Source organism: Anomalospiza imberbis, chromosome Z, assembly GCF_031753505.1.
Source record: "Anomalospiza imberbis isolate Cuckoo-Finch-1a 21T00152 chromosome Z, ASM3175350v1, whole genome shotgun sequence".
Lineage (NCBI taxonomy): Eukaryota > Metazoa > Chordata > Aves > Passeriformes > Viduidae > Anomalospiza > Anomalospiza imberbis.
In genome coordinates, this window is record NC_089721.1 from 43772192 (window position 1) to 43791756 (window position 19565).

Sequence of the window (19565 nt, forward strand, 5' to 3'; positions counted from 1 at the left end):
TAAAGTTTGGGGAAGATTTTCTGCAATGTTCCAGTAGAATTTGCTGCATTGCTGTAATTCTCTACATTTATGATGTAATATAATTTTTGACCAGTAGGTGGCAGCTTTTACCAGTTGATAGACTGAGTTTTTCAAAAATAAAAATCGCTTGTTTAGAGCAATTACCTAGGTTCAGGAGGTTCCATATAGCAACATCCAGCTTGGAGGAGAAACAATTCTTGACTTGATGCATAAGACCAAATTTATGTACCAATCTTTTTGGTAAATGAAAATAGAGCTGAAGGACTACACACAAATTTTGGGACAAAGAATCATTCACCCAATTCATATTCAGGAAAGGTGAATCTGTCTGGGAGTTCAATAAATAGGTTGTATTTGTATGGCTTTGCTCCATTTTACAGAATAGGAGTTGGCATTAACTGTTAGCAAATAGGGGAAAAATGTCTTGTACTTATAGCTACTACAAAGTAGGCACTGTTTGGAAAGCTCAGATATTTGTTGACTTCATATTTTCCTTGATATCCATGCGGTCATAATAATAATAATAAAAATGTTAATAATTAATAATTATTAATCCTATATATTTTGATTGTTTTTATTGGAGGTGCTTTCACTATCACCTTCACATATTATGGTATGATAACTATCAATATTTTTCTGAAGTAATGTACTAATTAAGTCCTATGTCAACGTGTTATATACCTTGGGAAATTATTCCAATTTTCTTGTACATTCTAATCTTCTTAGGAAAATCTGGTGAGATTCAAAGTCTTCATGAGTGATTTTTCAGAGCATCGTCATCCAAGCATCACTTACTGAAATCTTGCTGCTCTTGATTTTTTTGACCTCTCTGTCAGTGTACATATAATCTCTCTTCAGTTTGTCCTTGCAGAAACTCTCTCATTTCACCTTCTGTTGGTACCATATCTCTGGTAATGTAACCTGCAAAAAAAAATCTTCTCCAAGGAGATTTCCATGAAAAACTGTCATTTGTCAAGCTCAATCTGAGTATGAAAATAGGTCTTAATATTCCCCCTCCCTGATATTCTTTTCCAATCACTACAGATAATAATCACCAACACCCGACAGCTCCACTTAATGCTGACCTCTCTTCCCCAGTTTCTCCTTTCAAGGCTGTCCTTAAAAGCTGGAAATATTTTGGTGCACACACTACAGCCTTGCTCTGTGCATGTGTTATGGTAAGTGTGTATTAGTTTTTAAAAGCGCAACTGAGTCGTGCTCCATGACTAAGTCTCTATGGCTTTCAAGATACACATAATAACTTGAATATCTTGATTCAGGTTCCAGGAGTAGTGATAATGAGGCTGTGGGAGGGAAACAAAAGACTTCCTGGTAGCATTCTATCATTGCTCAAGAATGAAGGGTAATCCATTAAATCTTGCTGAGATCTTCCTGCTTGCTTGAATAATGTGCAAGCAGCAGCTGTAAAGTTATATAAGATTATTTTATTAAATACAAATAAAAACAACTGTTTATTGAAGACGTCCTGCTTGGACAAAATATACTTAGGGAGAAGGCACACTAGATTGAAGAACTGACCAAACTGAGAAAAGGTTTCCCAGGTGGAAGGTAGAAGGGAAAAATTCCAATATCTTCTGTAAGATAGCACAGAAAACCTGTATTTTTTCTGTGCTAAGCTCCATTACTTGCAAATTTCATTCGGAACTGGGATGATGTAAACTCTCCCAGAATGATACCATGCCTCAGCTGCACTTGTGTGAAATAAAAGAAGTGGGAAATCAAGAACAAAGGCTTCTGTGGCCCTTGTATATTATTGTCCTTGTTAGGCTGGACCATAGTAAAGGCAGTTGAAAGCTGGGAATGTGACATGGTAGCAGTGATGCAAGGGGTTGGTCTTGCAGTCCATTTCTGAGGGCAGAAAAATACAGGAAAGATGTCCAAGAAGTTTGAGGACATGGAAGTGAGATTCTGGTTTTGGGGTAGTGGAGATGGAAGTGGAAGGGATGGCTTGTAGGATCCACCTGTAAGAGGAAGGAAGGATTTAAGACGGTGAGTGGCAGCATGGCATCCTCGTTCCGAAAAGTGGAAGGAGATGTCTGTCACAGAAGTAGCATGCAACTCAGTCTTTATCTTGATGCCTACGCATGTTCAGTATGGCAGTGTCTGAAATAAAATGCTGACTGGTTGATTTCCATTCTTAACTCAGAGCATTTTGTTTATAAAATACATTTGAATTTCGATTGTGTGCATTCTCCATGAGAGTTTAAAGGTTGTAGCACCTTGTGAACTTCCATCTCAGAATATTCTAAAAAGTCTGAAATCTTAGAACCAATTCAGTGTTTATTTCAGTATTTCAGTATTTCAAAAACCTGGGGAAAGACCTCATACAAGAGCTTTGAGGAAAATGTATTTCCAATCATGTGCTGATTTGTATGAGAAAACACTATTCTTGACTAGAACTAAGCTGCATTATACAGGAGATAAATTCTTCCATCCTTGTGAATACAGTCTTTTTTAAAAACAATCAACATTCCAGAACCAAAAAATGAGTCTTAAAGTTCTTTTTATGGAAGGCACCAGGAGCTAAAGCAACATGGGCCACCTTCTTGCATTTAAAGAAACACATAGACTTGCCTAAGTGGCATTAGTTATTGCTTCATCTGATAAGTAGAAATATGTATGTGTATCTATTTTCCAGTGTGAATATAATTAATATTCACGTTTTTGCTATGAGCAAATAATTTATGTACTATATTGAGTCAATATGCTCCTGTGATTAAAGACGTACTGCAGTAAGTTTATGCAGGTAATACTAAGATCAAAATGAAGGTGATTTTAATCATCATGTAATTATTTAGCTTTCTTATCATTTATGTTTTTGAAGGCAATTCTGACTGTCACTTTTACGATAATCAGTTAATAAATCCTCATGACTGTTACACCTTTATGCATAGCACTAATCTGAACAAATGGGCTGCTGACAGGTGCAATAAATTGCCAAGAATGAGTGCTGTCAAAGAACAAGTTGTTTCTGTGAAAACAGAGAATAAGTAAATCCCATGTCATGCAATTTTATCCAGCTGAAGTTATTTGCAATCCTGTGCAGCGGGATTTATAGCATTATTAATTGTTATGAAAAATGTACATTTATCTTTAAAATGACATTGACTTTTGCTTTTATTTTGTGCCAGAAAATTACTGGTGACTTCATCTATATCTATTTTCTTAAGTATTTATAGATGCTGTTGTCTTTTTCCCCATTTGATGCAAATTAAGAAAAAAACCCTTGTATGTAGCAAATTCATTAAGGCTGTGTATTAATTTTATCTATAGGAAAGTGGAATTTCCCATAATCATGATAAATATTGACGCAAATATTCAGATTGATTTTGTGAGCATCCATACAACGGATGTGTCATGATTTGACACTGACGCGATGCCAGCACCCCCATGAAAAATGTACTTTTTTAAATAATTGCTGTGAGATGTGATCAGGAACAGAGCAGAGCAGGCCCAAGCTTAGTAACAAAGAAAAAAACTTTATTAAACTACTACTACTATAAAAACTACAAACACTAAATCCTGGATGAAGACTTTCCAAAACACCCCTCCTCCTCCCACCTAATTTCCAAACAAACTTAACAGTGAGACACCACCCAGGATCCTGATCAAGTTGCTACCCTTCAGATATTCAAATACTCAATCTTTCAAGGGAGACAGGAGTCTCTCCTGTGCCACAGACTCCCCAGGAAACACAATTGCCACCCTTGTGTTTCCATGTCACACATGGCAGCCGCCCGGAGAAAATCTGCCATAGTGACACTCTCCTTTCCATGTCACAGTGCTCTCACCACCGTGCATGGACAGACTGCTCATAGGGCTCCTTTAAGGATGCTTTGCCATGGACCAAAAGAGACAACAGTTCAGTTTCTCATTTTGGGACTACAGTCCCCCCCATTTTCCCTTGGGGCTGAGGGTCCAAGAACAGAGGTCTTCTTCTCTTCTTCTTCCTTGAAGATAGAGGGCTTCTCCACACCTTCTCCAACTCTCCTCTGTTCTCTCTGCTCCTCTGCTGGTAATCACTGAAACAAGTCTCTTGGCTCACCAACGCACCCCCCTAAGTGCAGCTTCTGTTAGGAGAATTTGGTTCAGTCTATGGCTAACAAGGAAAGTCCAGCCACAAGCCACTCCATCATCTCCTAACTCAAGAATTTCTTCTTCCATCATCTCGGATCCCAGACTGTCTCTCTTCTACTTCAAATCAAGGAGGAGTAATATTTTACAAAGCCTTCATTTTTCAGGAAAGGGTTAAAAGCTCAGACTCCCTGGATGGCTGATATCTCTGCCCAGCAGCCGATTCCCAAGGCCAAGGCTGGGCACCTTCCCCCCCCTCCTTCTCCTCCGCACTGGCAAAGTTACAGGTGCCGTCCGGACTCTCTGTCTCTTCCCTCTGGGGGGGGATGACAAAGGCATCTCCGCTTCTCTCCACCCTTCCGTCCACAGGAGCTGGCTCGGTTCCAGTCCTTCTACCCCTCGGCTCACCTCGACCAGGCCTCATGGCTCCCCCTCCCCCACCCAGCCCCATGGCTGGGCAGCTTAGATCTGCACAGCACCCTGACCGGAACCAAAGAGAGCGAGCTCTTGGGAGTTCCTGCTTTTAACCCCCTGTGTTCTCAGAGGCGTATCCCTATCTTCAGTGGTCACTTCAGGTACCAATATCCAAACTTGACCACTGATTGGTTTGACTCAACTTCCTGAAAAAATCACTTCCATGTCAAACCACGACAGGATGTTATGAAATACAGAAGTTAAAATACTGAAAATTACTTATTTAAGTTTATAATACCTAATCTGCTATGCCTTGTCTGTTTACTTTTTTTTGTGGTAACACAACCATAGAGTGGTTTTCAGATGTACATAAATACAAATGACATGCAACTATGATTCTCTGATAAGTCTGAAAACATGGGAATATGCTATCAAATTTTTAAATTAGAGTGAGATTTTATTTTAAAAATACAATATTTATAACCATATACAATATTATATAACCATAAATTATTTATGGTTTGAGGTTTTTCTCCCCCCACTGATGTTGTTGTAATTTTTCTATGGGGGACTGAGCGTTATCATAGAGAACTGAATTGTATATTACTTCTCCAACATGAATGTAAAGCTGGGTGATGGACAATAAATATGCTACTGTGTTTCTTCCCAGATCTTTTTCTAGAGATGTTGTAGAGACTGTGATTTATATTGAAATATTGGCAATTTTCTGTTGCCCAGGAAGAAGGTTGTGAATGGTATTTGTGAAGTCCATTTAAATGTTAAAGTTGCAAATTCTTGAAGTTTTCTCAATTTTGCAAAACTCTGTAAACAAGATGGCTTCCTCTGGAAATAGAACTTTATTATGCTAGTGTTTCAAAAATGTTCTTTGTGTTGCAGTTTGAAAATTTGTTCATGTGGAACTTTGGAAAGATGTATTATAGTAAAAATGTAAACATAATGGTCAATATGCTGTTGTAATTTTGACTTGAACTGTGTGCACTTGTGAGTTACAGCAATTCTGTGCAAACACTGAAGAGCACACAACCAGTAGTCTGTGTGTATATTTATTGATTATATGTGATGATTATAGTTAAATTAATTGCAGATACGTTTCTTGATGTAAAATTAAGATTATGCCTGAAGCATTAAAATCTAAAAATGCTACTGCCAAATCTGCCTTTGAAAAATCCTGTGATGTGCTGAGCCATCTCCATTTCTGATTGTTGTCAAAAGGAGACAGATGTAATACTGCGTCTCAAAATTTGGCCTTTAGGTATTCCATACTTTATTTATTCCTATCTCAGCACATCTTCACTCTACTAATGCAGAGTTAGTTCTTTCTATTCTGCTAGAAAGCCAAAACAGTTTCAGTTTTTGCTCAGAAATCTTCCGTAACTTTCTCTTACCAGATACTTATTATTTACAACTCTTACTGACACAGTTGTTATTGTCATGTTCTGACACAAAATTGATATAATTTTCTAACGTATGCTGAGATACAGAATGCTACATGCAATCTGGGCAGTTTATGAATCCTTCTTCTGACCCTGTGTCTTCTCACATATGGAAGTCTACTTCTTGAAGAGTGGCAAAATAAGAGGAAGGGAGAAGGAAATATGGAATGGCCAGTTTAGACATGAGGAGCGTGATAGTGTGTAGAAAATGGTGAAGAGTGCAAATAGGGTTTTGTGATGATATGTGAAAGGCACAGATTGGAGCTGTGTGAAAGCTCTTGCAAAATTTCTTGGGCCAACTAGTGAGGAGAGAATTATATAGGGAGACATAATGTTTATCAAAGCAATAGACTGATTTAGCAGATGAAAGTGTTAATTTTGCTGCAGAGAAATTACACCAGTAACAGAACTAACCATCTATAGTATGTGATTGTGCCATGGGGACAATGTAGGAAATATCACATCAGAAACTAATTGTAAGTAATTTCTGCCTGTGCAATATCAAAAGTAAATCTGTAATTTTATAGTGAAGAGATATGCTTAGGAAAAAGTTAATCTGTCATTTCAAAATCCATCAGCAGGTTATTGTAGCATGGACTGTATTTCTTTTAGCAAGCAATAAACATTAATTCTGTATTGAGACATAGCTTGGTGACTGGTAAAATAGCATTTCATAGAGCTCTCATATTTATTTTACCATGACTGACTTACCCTAAACTGCCGGGCTCTTTCCTGCCTTCCCTGTGTTGCTATATGGCAACAGACAGCACTGTTCCTCAAGTCCTGCTGAGGTCTCCTCTCCCAGCTGCCCAGGGATCTTCTCCGGCTTCCCCAGTTAAGCCCACTCATGTCCTTAGTCAATGTCCTACTTAGCTGAGATACTGTCTCCTACCCCTTTGGGAGCTTCTCTGATTTTCAATCTAACACCTCTATCAACCACTTACCACAACCATCATGTGGAGTCCATAATTTAATTTCTTTCTCATTATCTTTACAGTTAAAAATGTCATGCTCCGATTCTTCCAAGAAATTCACATTACTGCAGTCAACACTCAGTGTTTCTGAGATGTGTCATTTTCTGCTAGTGCTTTGCAAAATTTTCCCTCTCCTTTTGTTTCTTGGTTTTACTGGAACATTTTAATCTGCTCATAAAGGATATAGAGTCTCACAAATTGTAGCAGTTCATGCGTTACTGCTTCTGATGTGTGTCCAGCTCAGTTCTAATTGTGGAATCACACAGTTTCCTCTCCTTGGCATCCTTTGGAGCAGCATAGACCTGGATCACAGTGGAGTTAAAAATCTGTGTTCCTGAACAAGTCATGATGGTAATTAAGTTGCCTGGTTTGTAGCCAAGTGGTGCTTTTCTGTCCCTATCACTTAGGATTGTGCCAGTTCCTCTTTTATGCTTTATTTTGTCATGTGAGAAAACGATTCCACTATCTGCTGTCTCTCACTTGCCTGGCCACCTGGCTTTTAAGAGGCCTTCTATGTCATGTTGCTACCTTTGTAATTCATTCATTAGCAAGAATATTTCACCAGGGTGCCAACACAGTCTTACATTCCAGGTTCTGTTAGAACTAAAGAGGGGAGGTGATTTTTACCTGTTAGACATGCTGATAATAAAACACTACATATAGTTCGGCCTTCCACACTTTAAAAAGGATGCAGGAGAATTTCACTGGATCAGAAAAGTTACAAAAAGTCATTTGAGGGCTGTAGGAGATATGTTCCTAGGAAATGTATAGGGAGCTGAAGGTGTTTAGCATATCAAAAGGAAGATCAAGAAGAGATATGATTATAGTGTATGAGTTCCTTCACTAGAAGAAAACATGAAACACTAAAGGGTTTTTCAACTGGTAAGGAAAGGCATAAAAAGAACCAAAGGCCAGATATATTCAAATTAAAAATAAATCTGAAATATATTTCTAAAATTTTGTGTGATTAACACACTGAACACACTTTCAAACAAGTGGTAGATTTCCCTTGAACCTTCAAATCTTCCTCCATGGGAGCTGTACCCTATTTTTGAGCAATTCATCTGTGATAACTTTGGCACATGAGCTTGATGCACTTTGTCGTTTTTCTCCCTTCTGATCTCTCAAGACCTGAAAATCCAGCTACACATGGTGCCTGGTAGTGTTCACATGCAGAACTGATAGGTGGGATACGTGCTCCTCCACCTTTTTCTGAAAGGCCAGCCAGCCAGGTAAATTGTTCCAGTGCTCCTGCTCATCACTTGGAAGTGCTGAAACCAGTGTGCACTGAAGGGGCCATACAGCATGGAAGATACAGAAAAACTCAAACTGCAATATGATTTATAGTCATGCTTGGAAATCTGTCTGTGGAGTTAACGGCAATTTTTTTTTTTCAATAATTCTTCAGGCTGATCTCATTACAGGTGGAAAAAGTCTTTGCCTTTACCAGCATCATGTAAATAATAATTCCTTAAGAAACAAGATTGTACAAAGTTACTATTTTCTCATGTTTCCAGTGGGACAGCTGCTGGTCATATTCAGCTTATGGCCTTCTCAAAATGGCTGTAATTTTTCATGGTCCTCAATTTGAGAATATGGATCAAAAATTTCTCATTCGTTCTGCACCACCTTCTGATAACATACAAGTTCACCTTCATCCTCAAAGCATCTTTGTTCTCCATGAAGACACAGTTGTAGGAAACAAATGTCTTTCTAGAGAACATCTTAACTGATATAAAAGTCAGCATTGCTAAAGCTTTAAAGCTTGGAATACTTGAATATAATTTCAGTAAAATATAAAGGGACATTGTCAGCCTAAGCTTTCCAAAGATATTTACATTTGGAAAACAGGTATGTTCCAAACAGATGCTTGTTTTTGGAAATATTTTGTTAGCTTCAGTCCTTCTAAAAAAATGTAGTACAAAAATTGGTTTTGGGTTTTCCAGTTGGACTCTGTCAAGATTATTCTAGGATAGGGTTAGTGTTTAGGTAATACCTTAATAAAACCAGACTTCCTTCACTTTTTTTTTTTGGCCCCATACAAAGATCTCATGAAGACAGAGGAGAATGAACAAAATATTATTACAATTTTTTTCTTTTTTTTTTTTTAGGATAATTTGGCATGAGATCAGACAAAGTTGATTTTTTATCATTGAAAAAATCAACTACAAATGGGAAAAAAAATACAATTTTTCTTACACTGTCTGTAGATTGGAAAGTCTTACCATTTTACTGAAGTGAATGTGTTGTAAATAGGCTTGTGCTGGGTGCTCCTTGAGTCTTGGCAGTTTCAAGTTAGGCCCGTGTAAGCTGTCTCCTTCAAGGCCAGGGCAGAGCACCTGGCATGGAGTGAGAAATCTGCTTTCACCTGACCATGTGTGCATAAAGGTGCTTTTATCCTGGACTTCTGTAAAGTGCAGAGATGACAGTCCTTAATGGACTAACCCTATGTTTTTATCAAATTTTCTGAGGGTACTTGAGAGAATAATTTTCTAAGGCTTTTTACTGGAAAAAAATTTTCCAGATCAGTTCCTACCTTTGTATGATTTTAGGAAATAACAATCTGGTGATGGCCTGTTCATGAAAATTTATCAAGCAGGTGATAGATACATATTTCTCAGGTAATCTGTTCTAGATGTAGTGCTATTAGAAATATTTCATTCCTTTAGGAAAGGTGCACAGGTAAAAGCAAATTGCCAATTGCTTATTTCAGCCTAAATAAAAAAACTGAACAACTCATATTGCTAAAGTGTTTTAGCTTCAAGAATTGAAGAAATTAGATCTAGTAGTCCTGATGTAGACTGTGTAATTTTACACTCGTTTTTTTTTCTGATGGATGTATGTGGGGTAGCTTTTGTTGCCTATTTTAGCTTTTGTTGCCTATTTTTGAGTGAGGGGTGGATTATTTCTCCATTAGTATCACAATGACTTTATGAGTATTTTACTGATTTTTAAGAGAGTTTAGACTGGTTCTTTACAAGTTTATTGGTTGAAGACTCAATATTGTTGCCAAGTCCTATTTTTGAATGGTATCTGTTTTGAAATAAATTATTGCAGAGAATTTAATACCTGTAGCAAAACTGCTACAGTTTTGAATGTTTAATTACAATCTTTGTTATCTTAAGGAGGTCTTTAAATTCCTCACTGCATCCAAAATAAGAATTTGACTGTTTATGTACATGTATGAAGCTTGTATTGACTATAAGCCTGCACTGATAGCAACAGTTTTATTTTTGCTTACTATTACTAATGTAATTTCTCACTCTCTATCATCCAAAGAGTTCAAAATAGAAGAAAAGCATTAAGCTCAGAATGCTACATGAGTTAGAATTTTTTTTATTGTAAGATAATTGAACCTTGTTACTGTGTGAGCTTTGCACTAGTTATGTGAACTGCACAACAGGCAGTAAATGTCTCTGAAAAAACAAAGGAGAGTTTTCCTGTAGTAAATCTGATCTGCTTGTGATAGCACAATGCTCATTTTAGAGGCTGCATTTATTCTCATAATTGGCTATTTCATGTCTGTCACCTTTTTCTTAGTTTTTGGCCCTGTAGTGACATTGTCTTCAAAATCAATTGACATTTTATGAAAAAAAGTTTGCTTAATGTTTAGTTTAGTGAATTAGTGGCATATAGTACATGTGCTTGTCACATGAGATAATCACTGTTGAAAGTAGATAGCGGAGTGGCTAACCTACACATAGAATATATACAATTACTTTATTTTAGCATTATTGGTGTTTTTATTTAGAGCAAAAAGCTAGCAAAACTCATTTTGGGATGCTATAAGTATTCCGAATAATTCTTTTTCACAGAAATTCCTTATATGCCAGTGCAAACTGGCATTACATTTGACCCAATGAATTTCAATACATGCTCAGACTTTCAATCTAGGAAAGTTGAAACTTGTGCATTGAACAAATTAAAGTATTGAAACATTTAAGCTGTGCACAGACTAATCAAGGCTAACATATTATTGTTTTATTTAGAAGGTTTTAGTCAGCTCTTGGGTAGCAAAGATACTCCTTTCCTTCCTTTACCTTGAATTTCTAAAGCTGTTGCAAAGCTGTTTCTGCTGTCTGGCAAGTATGGAATCATTCTTTATTAGTTCAGTGTATGGTACAGCCAGAGTTACTCAGAAGGGGATCAGGCAGGGCAGATTTCCTTCAGCCACTCTGCACACACTCTGCACAGCTATGTGTAGTCCCTGCTTATTACAGCCTGAGACATTTTTTTCTAAAGGGGGTTGTGGCATCAGATTTTACTCTGGGTGCCAACAAATCCTGGTGAGGATTTGACTCACACACATCTTACTGCATGAGAGCTGAGCATAAGTTGAGTTTTTCTATGCTCAGTCATCTTTATGCCATCACAATTAAATCCATGTAGAATTCTCTTTTTTAAGAAAGGGTTTTTACTGTTGTTAGGTGAAAACTGTTACCATGAGAACTTACATTTTGCATCTATACCAGACGTGTAATTGAAAGTAAAATTTGCATCTAAGCTGTATTTTTAAAAATTTTCTATGACTGCATTTGAGTAAGGAATATTAGCTAAACTTGTCTCTAGTGTCTTTACATTCTTATTAACACTGATTTTTCAATTCAAAACTGTTTGTGTAGCTCTAAAAAAAAGAAACAAAGGATATGGGTTAAAGCTGAAGAGAAATTAAGAATTTTTTCTTAAGTAATTTTTTTTCATAAGAAGCTGAGCAGGAGTTTCTGCCTACTTGGATTTTTTGTCCATTTGAATGCAAGTGAACCAATGTGCTCTTGTTTGATGTGAGAAAAAAGACATGCTGATGGAGAATGTGTGTTTCTAGGTGCCAGATTGACCTGTCGACCCTAAGTAAAGAACAAACCCACAAGTTGGAGATGCCGCTAGAGGAGGGAGAGGGATACCTGGTGTTGCTGGTCACTCTCACAGCCTCAGCTGCAGTCACTATCTCTGACCTCTCCATCAACTCCCTGGAGGACCAGAAAGAGCGAGAGGAGATACTGAAGAGATATGTATGAAGTTCTTTTTCATCCTTTGTTAGCAAAATATTGGCGTATATAAAAAATAACTATATTGAGGGAAAAATCTAAATATATCTCTTCTATTCTAATCACACCTAGCCAATGACTATAATATGAACCAGTTATTAATATAATAATTAATGCAAATAATAAATAGTTACAGCTGAAACAGTTAACATCAAGAAGGCTACAAATGCTCTTCAAGAAGGCTACAAATAAAATAACATTATTTTTTACATGGTAATTTAATTGTTTGATAAGGTGTCACATAATGAAGGTAATTTTACAGCCTTGTAGATGATTTTTACCAAGTACAAAGTGACTAAGGGATCATTCAGCAACTCAACAGTTTCTGGTGATTATTTATGCCAAAAAATTGAGGTGCTAGGGTTTTCAGCTTTTTTTTTTTTTTTTGGATCATCTGTTAAAGGGCAAGAAAACTTATATTTTGTGAAGCACATAAAAATAATTGTTTCAAACAATGTTTCTTTTTTTAAAATATTCTGTTCCATTTTACAATATTCTGGGAAATGAAAATATTTTAATTTCCCAGCATCTTTACATTATGAAGATTCTTTGTAATTTTATCAAAGCAACAGAGAGGGGAGCTCTTACTCCAGCATTTGCTAATACCTAAATCACTAAAAGTAACTGTCTCACTACACATGAAGAAAGAAAAAAATGCTGTTTCCACTTGCAATTACAAAGCTTTTATTGTACAATGCTGCCAGGTGTTTAGAAGGGCTCCTCTAGACACTCAGCCATTAAACCAACCTCTGACTATCAGAGAGGCTGCTTAATTTATTTTTAAGATTTTAAAATATTCCTATTCCATGACGGACATCCTTTCAATAACTGAATTCAATAAAGATGTACCTTATCAGGCTGTGCAGATAACATGAAGTCCTAGTACTAATGCTGTAAAATATTCTTCAAACAGATTAGCAGGATGTGTGCTTCAGCAAATTTATTCTGTCTATCTCCACTGAATCAGCTGTCTGCTAATTCTTGTACAACTCATACACCAATAGTATTATCATAAACACAATTTAATAGAGGTGACTTAGTGAGGCTAAATATAATATTCCAAAATGAATTGAAAGCTAAGGTATTGTCCACCATTTCTGAAAAATAATTACAATTTAGAGACTTACTGCACATTTGGGAATCCACCAAGACAGTCTGTGGTTGTCAAAATAGATTTCTATAAGTAGAATAATTTTTTTTGATGGATATGTTTTTGAGGTGCCATAGTTCCTGCTACCAACAGCCACAATAACATATTTCTGTAGCTTATTCTGTGTGATGAGACGGCAGACAAGTCATACTGATGGTTTTGATTATTTCAGTAGCAGTACAGAAACACGTTGCTACTGTACTGTTAATCATTTTTCCTCAGTCCGCAATTTTTTGTCCCCAGTGTAAAGCATAATTATGTGGCATAAGATTGAATAAACCAGGTTTATTCCTGGTTCTTGTAAATACAAGGATATGTGTTCATATATTTAAATTAGTGTATACATTCAAAAACATTTAAATTTTAGAAAGATGTTCATATCACAGAGGTATGAATTTTTCATTATGTGCTTCTGAAAATTGTGGCATTTACATACTTTTTTGATAAATTCTACTTTTTTATTAAAATTATCAGCAGAAGAAAGAAATTACCAGGACTAACTTAATTCAAGTAGTTTATTTTCACTGATGTTCAATTAGACTTCAGTATTCATACTTGCACATCAGAACTAATACAAAGACAGCATGTGTAATTAGCAAGATGTAGAGTTCCCTGTTGATTGGCTGTTTTTTTTTGATTTATTTCCTCTTAAAAGAACCTAGCTTCCATTTGAGAAATGTATTTTGCACCCTTTCTACAGCCAAAAACAGTTAATGAGCTGACCTTGCCATCAGATCAAATAGCCTTAGAAAATGACTCTATTACTGTCACTTAACCATTTGTAGCTGAACATCAGAGCCTTAGAAATTAAATAGGCATTACTATTTGAACCATTATTTTACCACAATTGTCTGAAAAGATTAATTCCTTTTGGGGTGAGGAGGGGGGCACATTAATGGATACAGACCAAGAGAGATTGTATGACCTTTTCAGAACTGGTGTGCTGAACTCATGGTCCCCCTTGTCACAGTTTAAAAACCAGAGGAGCTAGTTTAGAGAAGATTTTAGCATTCCATTTTTATTATGACATTTCACAGTCATCCGATTTAATGTCCCTTGACCAGATTGTCCACTGTGAGACGATGGGCTTGAAATGTTATTTAGAGCATTGATAAAAGGTGAGCAGTTCTAAGATGACAGCGAGTCATGAGGCTGGTAGTGTGACATTAATTTTCTCCATAACAGAGATGGAATAAGACGTCATGGTGACAAGCTGTCAATCAGTAGTAGCCCCTCAGTGTATCTCAATGCCATGGGATGGGGTATTGCTTCTCCCATAATAAAGCTGAACTGAGATGCTCTTCCTGACAGCTGCTGCAGCCATACAGAAAATATATTATACAGCTTTTCGTTAAAAAAATAAAGAAGACTCATCTCCAGAGCATTTCATTCTTTTCCCATCTATTGAGGGCTGAAAAGATTCCCAGCAAATCACAGATTGCTCTGCTACGAAAATTCTAGGCTTCAGAAACTATGCAGATTTTTGATACCTTCAACAATAATTATAAATAAGAAGGCAGAATATCATCTGATAAATCATTACTAAAGTTATGTATTTAAAGTAATGCATTAAAGTAATTTGCTTCTCCAAGAGCCTCTGTTATGGCATTGTATTCATTTTCATCACTCTCCCCAGTCAGTATGTGCAGTAAATGAATCTAAGCCAGCTACTTTCTGGAAATAAAAGTTCAAAAATTCTGTGGGATTCTAACAAAGGTGGCAAAGCAAAATATAGCACAGGCACCCTTTTGAAGAGTGAGCTAACTGGGATGAAATTTGGAAAAAGGGGACTGTATGGCATCATAGGAAGTGGGTGCCGTTGCTTGTCTTGCTTTGTATTTGGATTTTGCTTTGTTTTATTTCTACAGCTTGGTGTTTTGTTTTGGTTATTGGGAAACTTGGGTAAAATGTGGAAACATTTTTGTAAGTCCTATAATTTTCATTGTGCATATTACAGCAGAATGATCTCTGTTCTGGTACTAGTTCTGATAAGAAGCTTCCAAACCCTGATCATCATTGTAATAAATGAGGGGTGCAGAGATGCTTTTGAATTATACCAGTGCTATCTATAATACCATCTCTGCTACCCTCAGCTTGTAAGCACATAAGAAAGAGGCTGAGTGTGTGCTGATTAAAGTTGACCACCAGTATGTTGAAGTTGTATTTATGATGATCATCTTATTAAAATTGGTAAAAATTTATTCTCTGTTACCCTGCTGTAACACAATGCATTTATGTAACATATGAGCTACTACCCTGAATTGGATTTTTAAGTTCAGTGTAGCAAGGTCAAATCTTCACTGTAAACAGTAAATGGTCAGCTAGGGTTTGTGACATTAGAAACAGTGTGATTTAACTGTTAGAATTGTCTTATTAATTAGAAAGACAGGGATGCATATTGTATGTCTAATATCTTAATGGGTAGATTTTCTGTGCAAAAGCATACTGTTTTTGCAAGCTGACATTTAGTATTTCATTTAAGCAGCATCTGTGGTTTTTAGATTCAGTGATGTAATTTATTCTTATTTCCCATAATAGTAAATTTTGCTTTTGTAATAATTTAAGGAATTGTTCATTTGATGTTTTCCCTGATGCTTGCTTTTTGTAGAAATCTGGACATTGTCATAGGCAGTGGAAAAAGTTCCACCACATTAAAATTTTAGAGAGGAACATAGGCATTAAATACATTAGTCCAGATTTTAAAATATTTCAAAATAAAGGTATGGGCTAGTATTTATGAACGAAATTTGCATTCAATGTTTTATCATTTAAAACTCTGCAAATTTTAAATAATACTAAAAGCTAGAGTTGGAGAATTGTAGCATGTCACACCTAATTAGTGCAATACTCCCAGTTTGTTAGTTTTAGTAACTTGAAAAAAGAGCAACAGTGGAACATGGTTTTTAATAAGCTTTCTAAATCTGTGTTGGATGAATAAATGCAAGTGTTAGTGTAGTGAACTCTTTTTTCTTCTTCTTCTTAATATATGTAGATATTGAAGAAATTTATGCTAAAAATATAATCATTTATGTTAAGAGCTTTCTGCCATGGAATTGAAACATATTTTAATTATTATTTTATCTTTTCTGCATGTGATTATTATGACAGTTACTAAGCAGTTGTTATTCTCTTTTGATTTCTTTTGCTGATATTGTTCACAAGCTTATTATAGGTGTATATGGTATATGCAAGCTTGCATGTAATAGGCAACTACAAAAATATATATTGGCCCATATTGGCCCTAGGTCATTGTTCAAGATAATATTGGAGCCATCAGAGGGAAAATGTGAACATAGTTCCTGCAAAATAATTCAGGGAGAGTAGTTGTTTCATTTTTTGTGTTAATTTCTTAATATATTGCTATTATTTCAAATTTTGAAGTACAGTTATTCCCATAGTTTTAGGGGATTAATTCGCTAGAATTTGTGTTACATTTAATCAATCATATTCTAACTCTTCCTTTGTAATTTTCATTGATAAGTTAAAGTTGCAAAATATAGGAAGAAACGCAAACAACTGCATATTCTTCAGCAAATAATATTTAAAAGTCTGAGTATGTAGGCAGAATAACAGTAACTTATATCTGGGCCAGGGTGGAGAGTATTAATATTGCTTTTTGCTTGTCTCTCTTGCAATCCAGAATTATTTTTCTTTTTATTATTTTTTTAGAGTCCAATGATGATGTTCCATAACCTCAGCGATGTGGGATTTCTTCAGGTGAAGGTCATCAGGGCAGAAGCATTGATGGCAGCTGATGTCACAGGCAAGGATTAATTTAGTTTCTGTGACACTGAATACCATAGTAAGATTCGGTGTTTTTTAGAATAGGACAAAAAAATGCTTAAAACAAAAGTTCATCTACAGGTTATGTTCTGTTTGCGCACTTCCACCTTCTGCTCATTAATGAAAACATCTAAACATGAACAAAAGTTTGTAAGTAAGGCAGCAAGTCATACTAATGCTAGCAGAGCCCTATGTAGATTATTTCTGATAAAGGTGAAATGTACATTTTTCTCCATCAGATATCCTATAAAATTACATAAAAGAAAGTTCTTTTATTATAGTAGATGAAACCATAAAAAATTACCAACATTAAATTCCAAGGTGCAAGGCAAATAAAAGGTTCCAGACTTAGATACTACTTTAAAATTGTTGCCAAAAGAATCACTTGATATCTGTTAGATATTTAGCAAGGCTGCTGTCAGTTTCAGACATTTTAACTGAATGCAATTGCTGTAGCTACTGCTTATCTTTATAAGATAAAGGAAATAAGATCTTTAAAAGAATTCTATTTTAAGTTGAATGGTTAATTCGACATGTTGCTTTGTAAAATAAAGAAAAAGTATTTCAGCCATTCTGATCATATTTCTCCAGAAATGTCCAAGTTATCTTCTCTAGGTACAATCACCTTCATACCACATGTTGAATGGAGCAAAATGAGCTGTATTTGTGTCAGAAAGTAGCCATCTCTGCTTTAAAATGATAATGAAAATTTTAAAAAATGGAAATGGGAAGAAAGTAAAAGGAAACTAGAATAAATGCTCTGTTAAAGGAGCAGATATAGAGCAATTTACTCGATTTTTAGTAGTTTTGTGATAATTAACATGACTACCAGTATTTCAGACAAGGTAATAGTGCAAACATTTTATCAGTGCAAACATTTGATCATCCAGTTTGTGGTACACAAAATAATAGATTCTATTTTTGGTGAGGTTGTAGAAATGCTTCTAAAGATTCCTTAGTCTAGTTTGACCTTATAATCCAATGTTTTCTGAACAGAGAGAGAGATTAAGTTACTCAGGGGCAAATGGGATAATTCAGTCCCTGACCTCATTCAGTCTTCAGCTTTTCCAAATCAACATGTTATTTGTGCTGGTTGAACAATATTTTTGGAAATATATTTGATTCAATTAAAGATGTAGAGAGCTACCAAAAATTTTCAGACATTGTATTTAGGATGCCAGACAGGATTATGGGGAAGAACACTCACTACCTTCCCTTATTAGTAAGAAAAAGCGTTGATACAGCAGATGTATTTTGTAAGATGGCTGCACATTCCAGATGTGACAGAAAGCTTATATATTCTGGACAAAAGTAACTGTGAATTTTAGAAAGAAGAAGTGGTTTTATTATCTACTGTTGTAGTTTATAGCTATTTTTAGTAACTTGTAGTTATGTACAGGTCATTCATTTAAAATTAAACTTTAAATAGTAATAGTGAGAAATAAAGTAGGTATTTGGTAATTTTCAACAAATCATGTTTGCAAAAATTGTGTAAAAACTTGACCCACCTTTATTCAACTAAGTAATTAGTGTGGAGAGTGCTGTCATCAGTGGTGTTACTTACACCACTAAGGATTGCTTCTATGAGTAAAAGCGAAGGACTAGTTTGCTCATCTTACTGTAATGTGTTTTCAGAGTTAATCTTTTGCCCCTGAGTCTGAAAAGCAGCTGGAACAACTATATAGTATCTTTGTGTTTTGCTCTGTTTCCTGTCTGTTAAACATATCCCATTTCACTTCCAGGAATCTTTTCATGTGAAGTAATAAATCAAAATTTAGTAATTTGAGCTGAGTAGATTTTTTAAATCCTTAATATTCCATTCTTAAACATAAGCACAGAGGGAAAAAGATTTCTGTAATCTTTTAAGTAGCCATCAATCCTGCTACGATTGCAAGGATTTTTTCCCCCTTTCAAAACATGAAATTTTTCCTTTGTCCCATGCATTGAGCAGCATTGTAATACTGTACTAACTCTGCGTGAATAAAAAGCAGTTAAGACTCCTGTTGAATGAATGAGTAAAAAGCACAAATTACTTTTTAATGAAACCCTCAATTCTACTCCTTTCCTCAGAAAGCTTATAGCCTCCCTCAGTGGAATGCTAGTGGGTCACTTTAGTTAAGCCCTTAATAAACTGTTGAGAGCCAAGGGCAGGTTTTTTTCTCCACTTTCAATAGCCTAATGTTGGACAGTGCACTTCAAATCCTTAAGGTTAGTACAGTTTTTTTTTTTTAAATAGAGTGATTAAGGGTGGTAGTTCAGGTCTCAGCTTACAACCTCCCTCACACATACATGCAATGAATAATGTGGCAGGATGACCTGAAATTTCAGTTAAGTTGTAGGCAGGGGAGCAAGTAGACATTGCCAGTTTTGAAATGCTGTGCTGCTGGAACATGCCATAAATGGACATTAAAAATACCCCAGAAAGTACAGTCAGACTTCTCACTCAACCCACTTGCCAGGAGATGTATGAGAGGAAGAACCACTAAGGGGTTGCGAGACTCTCCACCAGTGCTTGAAAGCCTAGCTTGGTTTTTGCGAGAGCTAAAAAATAGGGTATTTTTCGGGACCAGGGCCTTTGGGAAAATTATTGGGTCTCTGAGGTTGTTTCCCCCAGAAAACCAGTGTAGTT

General features: G+C 35.9%; 1 protein-coding gene across 8 annotated transcripts in view; it reads left to right on the forward strand.

The window, feature by feature from the left end:
- The window catches only part of MCTP1 (multiple C2 and transmembrane domain containing 1), a 220276-nt gene that overhangs the window by 79272 nt on the left and 121439 nt on the right, over nucleotides 1–19565 (forward strand). For all 8 annotated transcript variants that reach the window (XR_010994586.1, XR_010994585.1, XM_068177020.1 and 5 more), the window contains 2 exons: nucleotides 11781–11967; nucleotides 16823–16916. Coding sequence is in view for 6 of the 8 variants with exons in the window: in XM_068177020.1 (XP_068033121.1) it covers nucleotides 11781–11967; nucleotides 16823–16916 (281 nt within the window). In the remaining 2 variants the exon portion in view is untranslated. The remainder of the gene's footprint in view (nucleotides 1–11780; nucleotides 11968–16822; nucleotides 16917–19565) is intronic.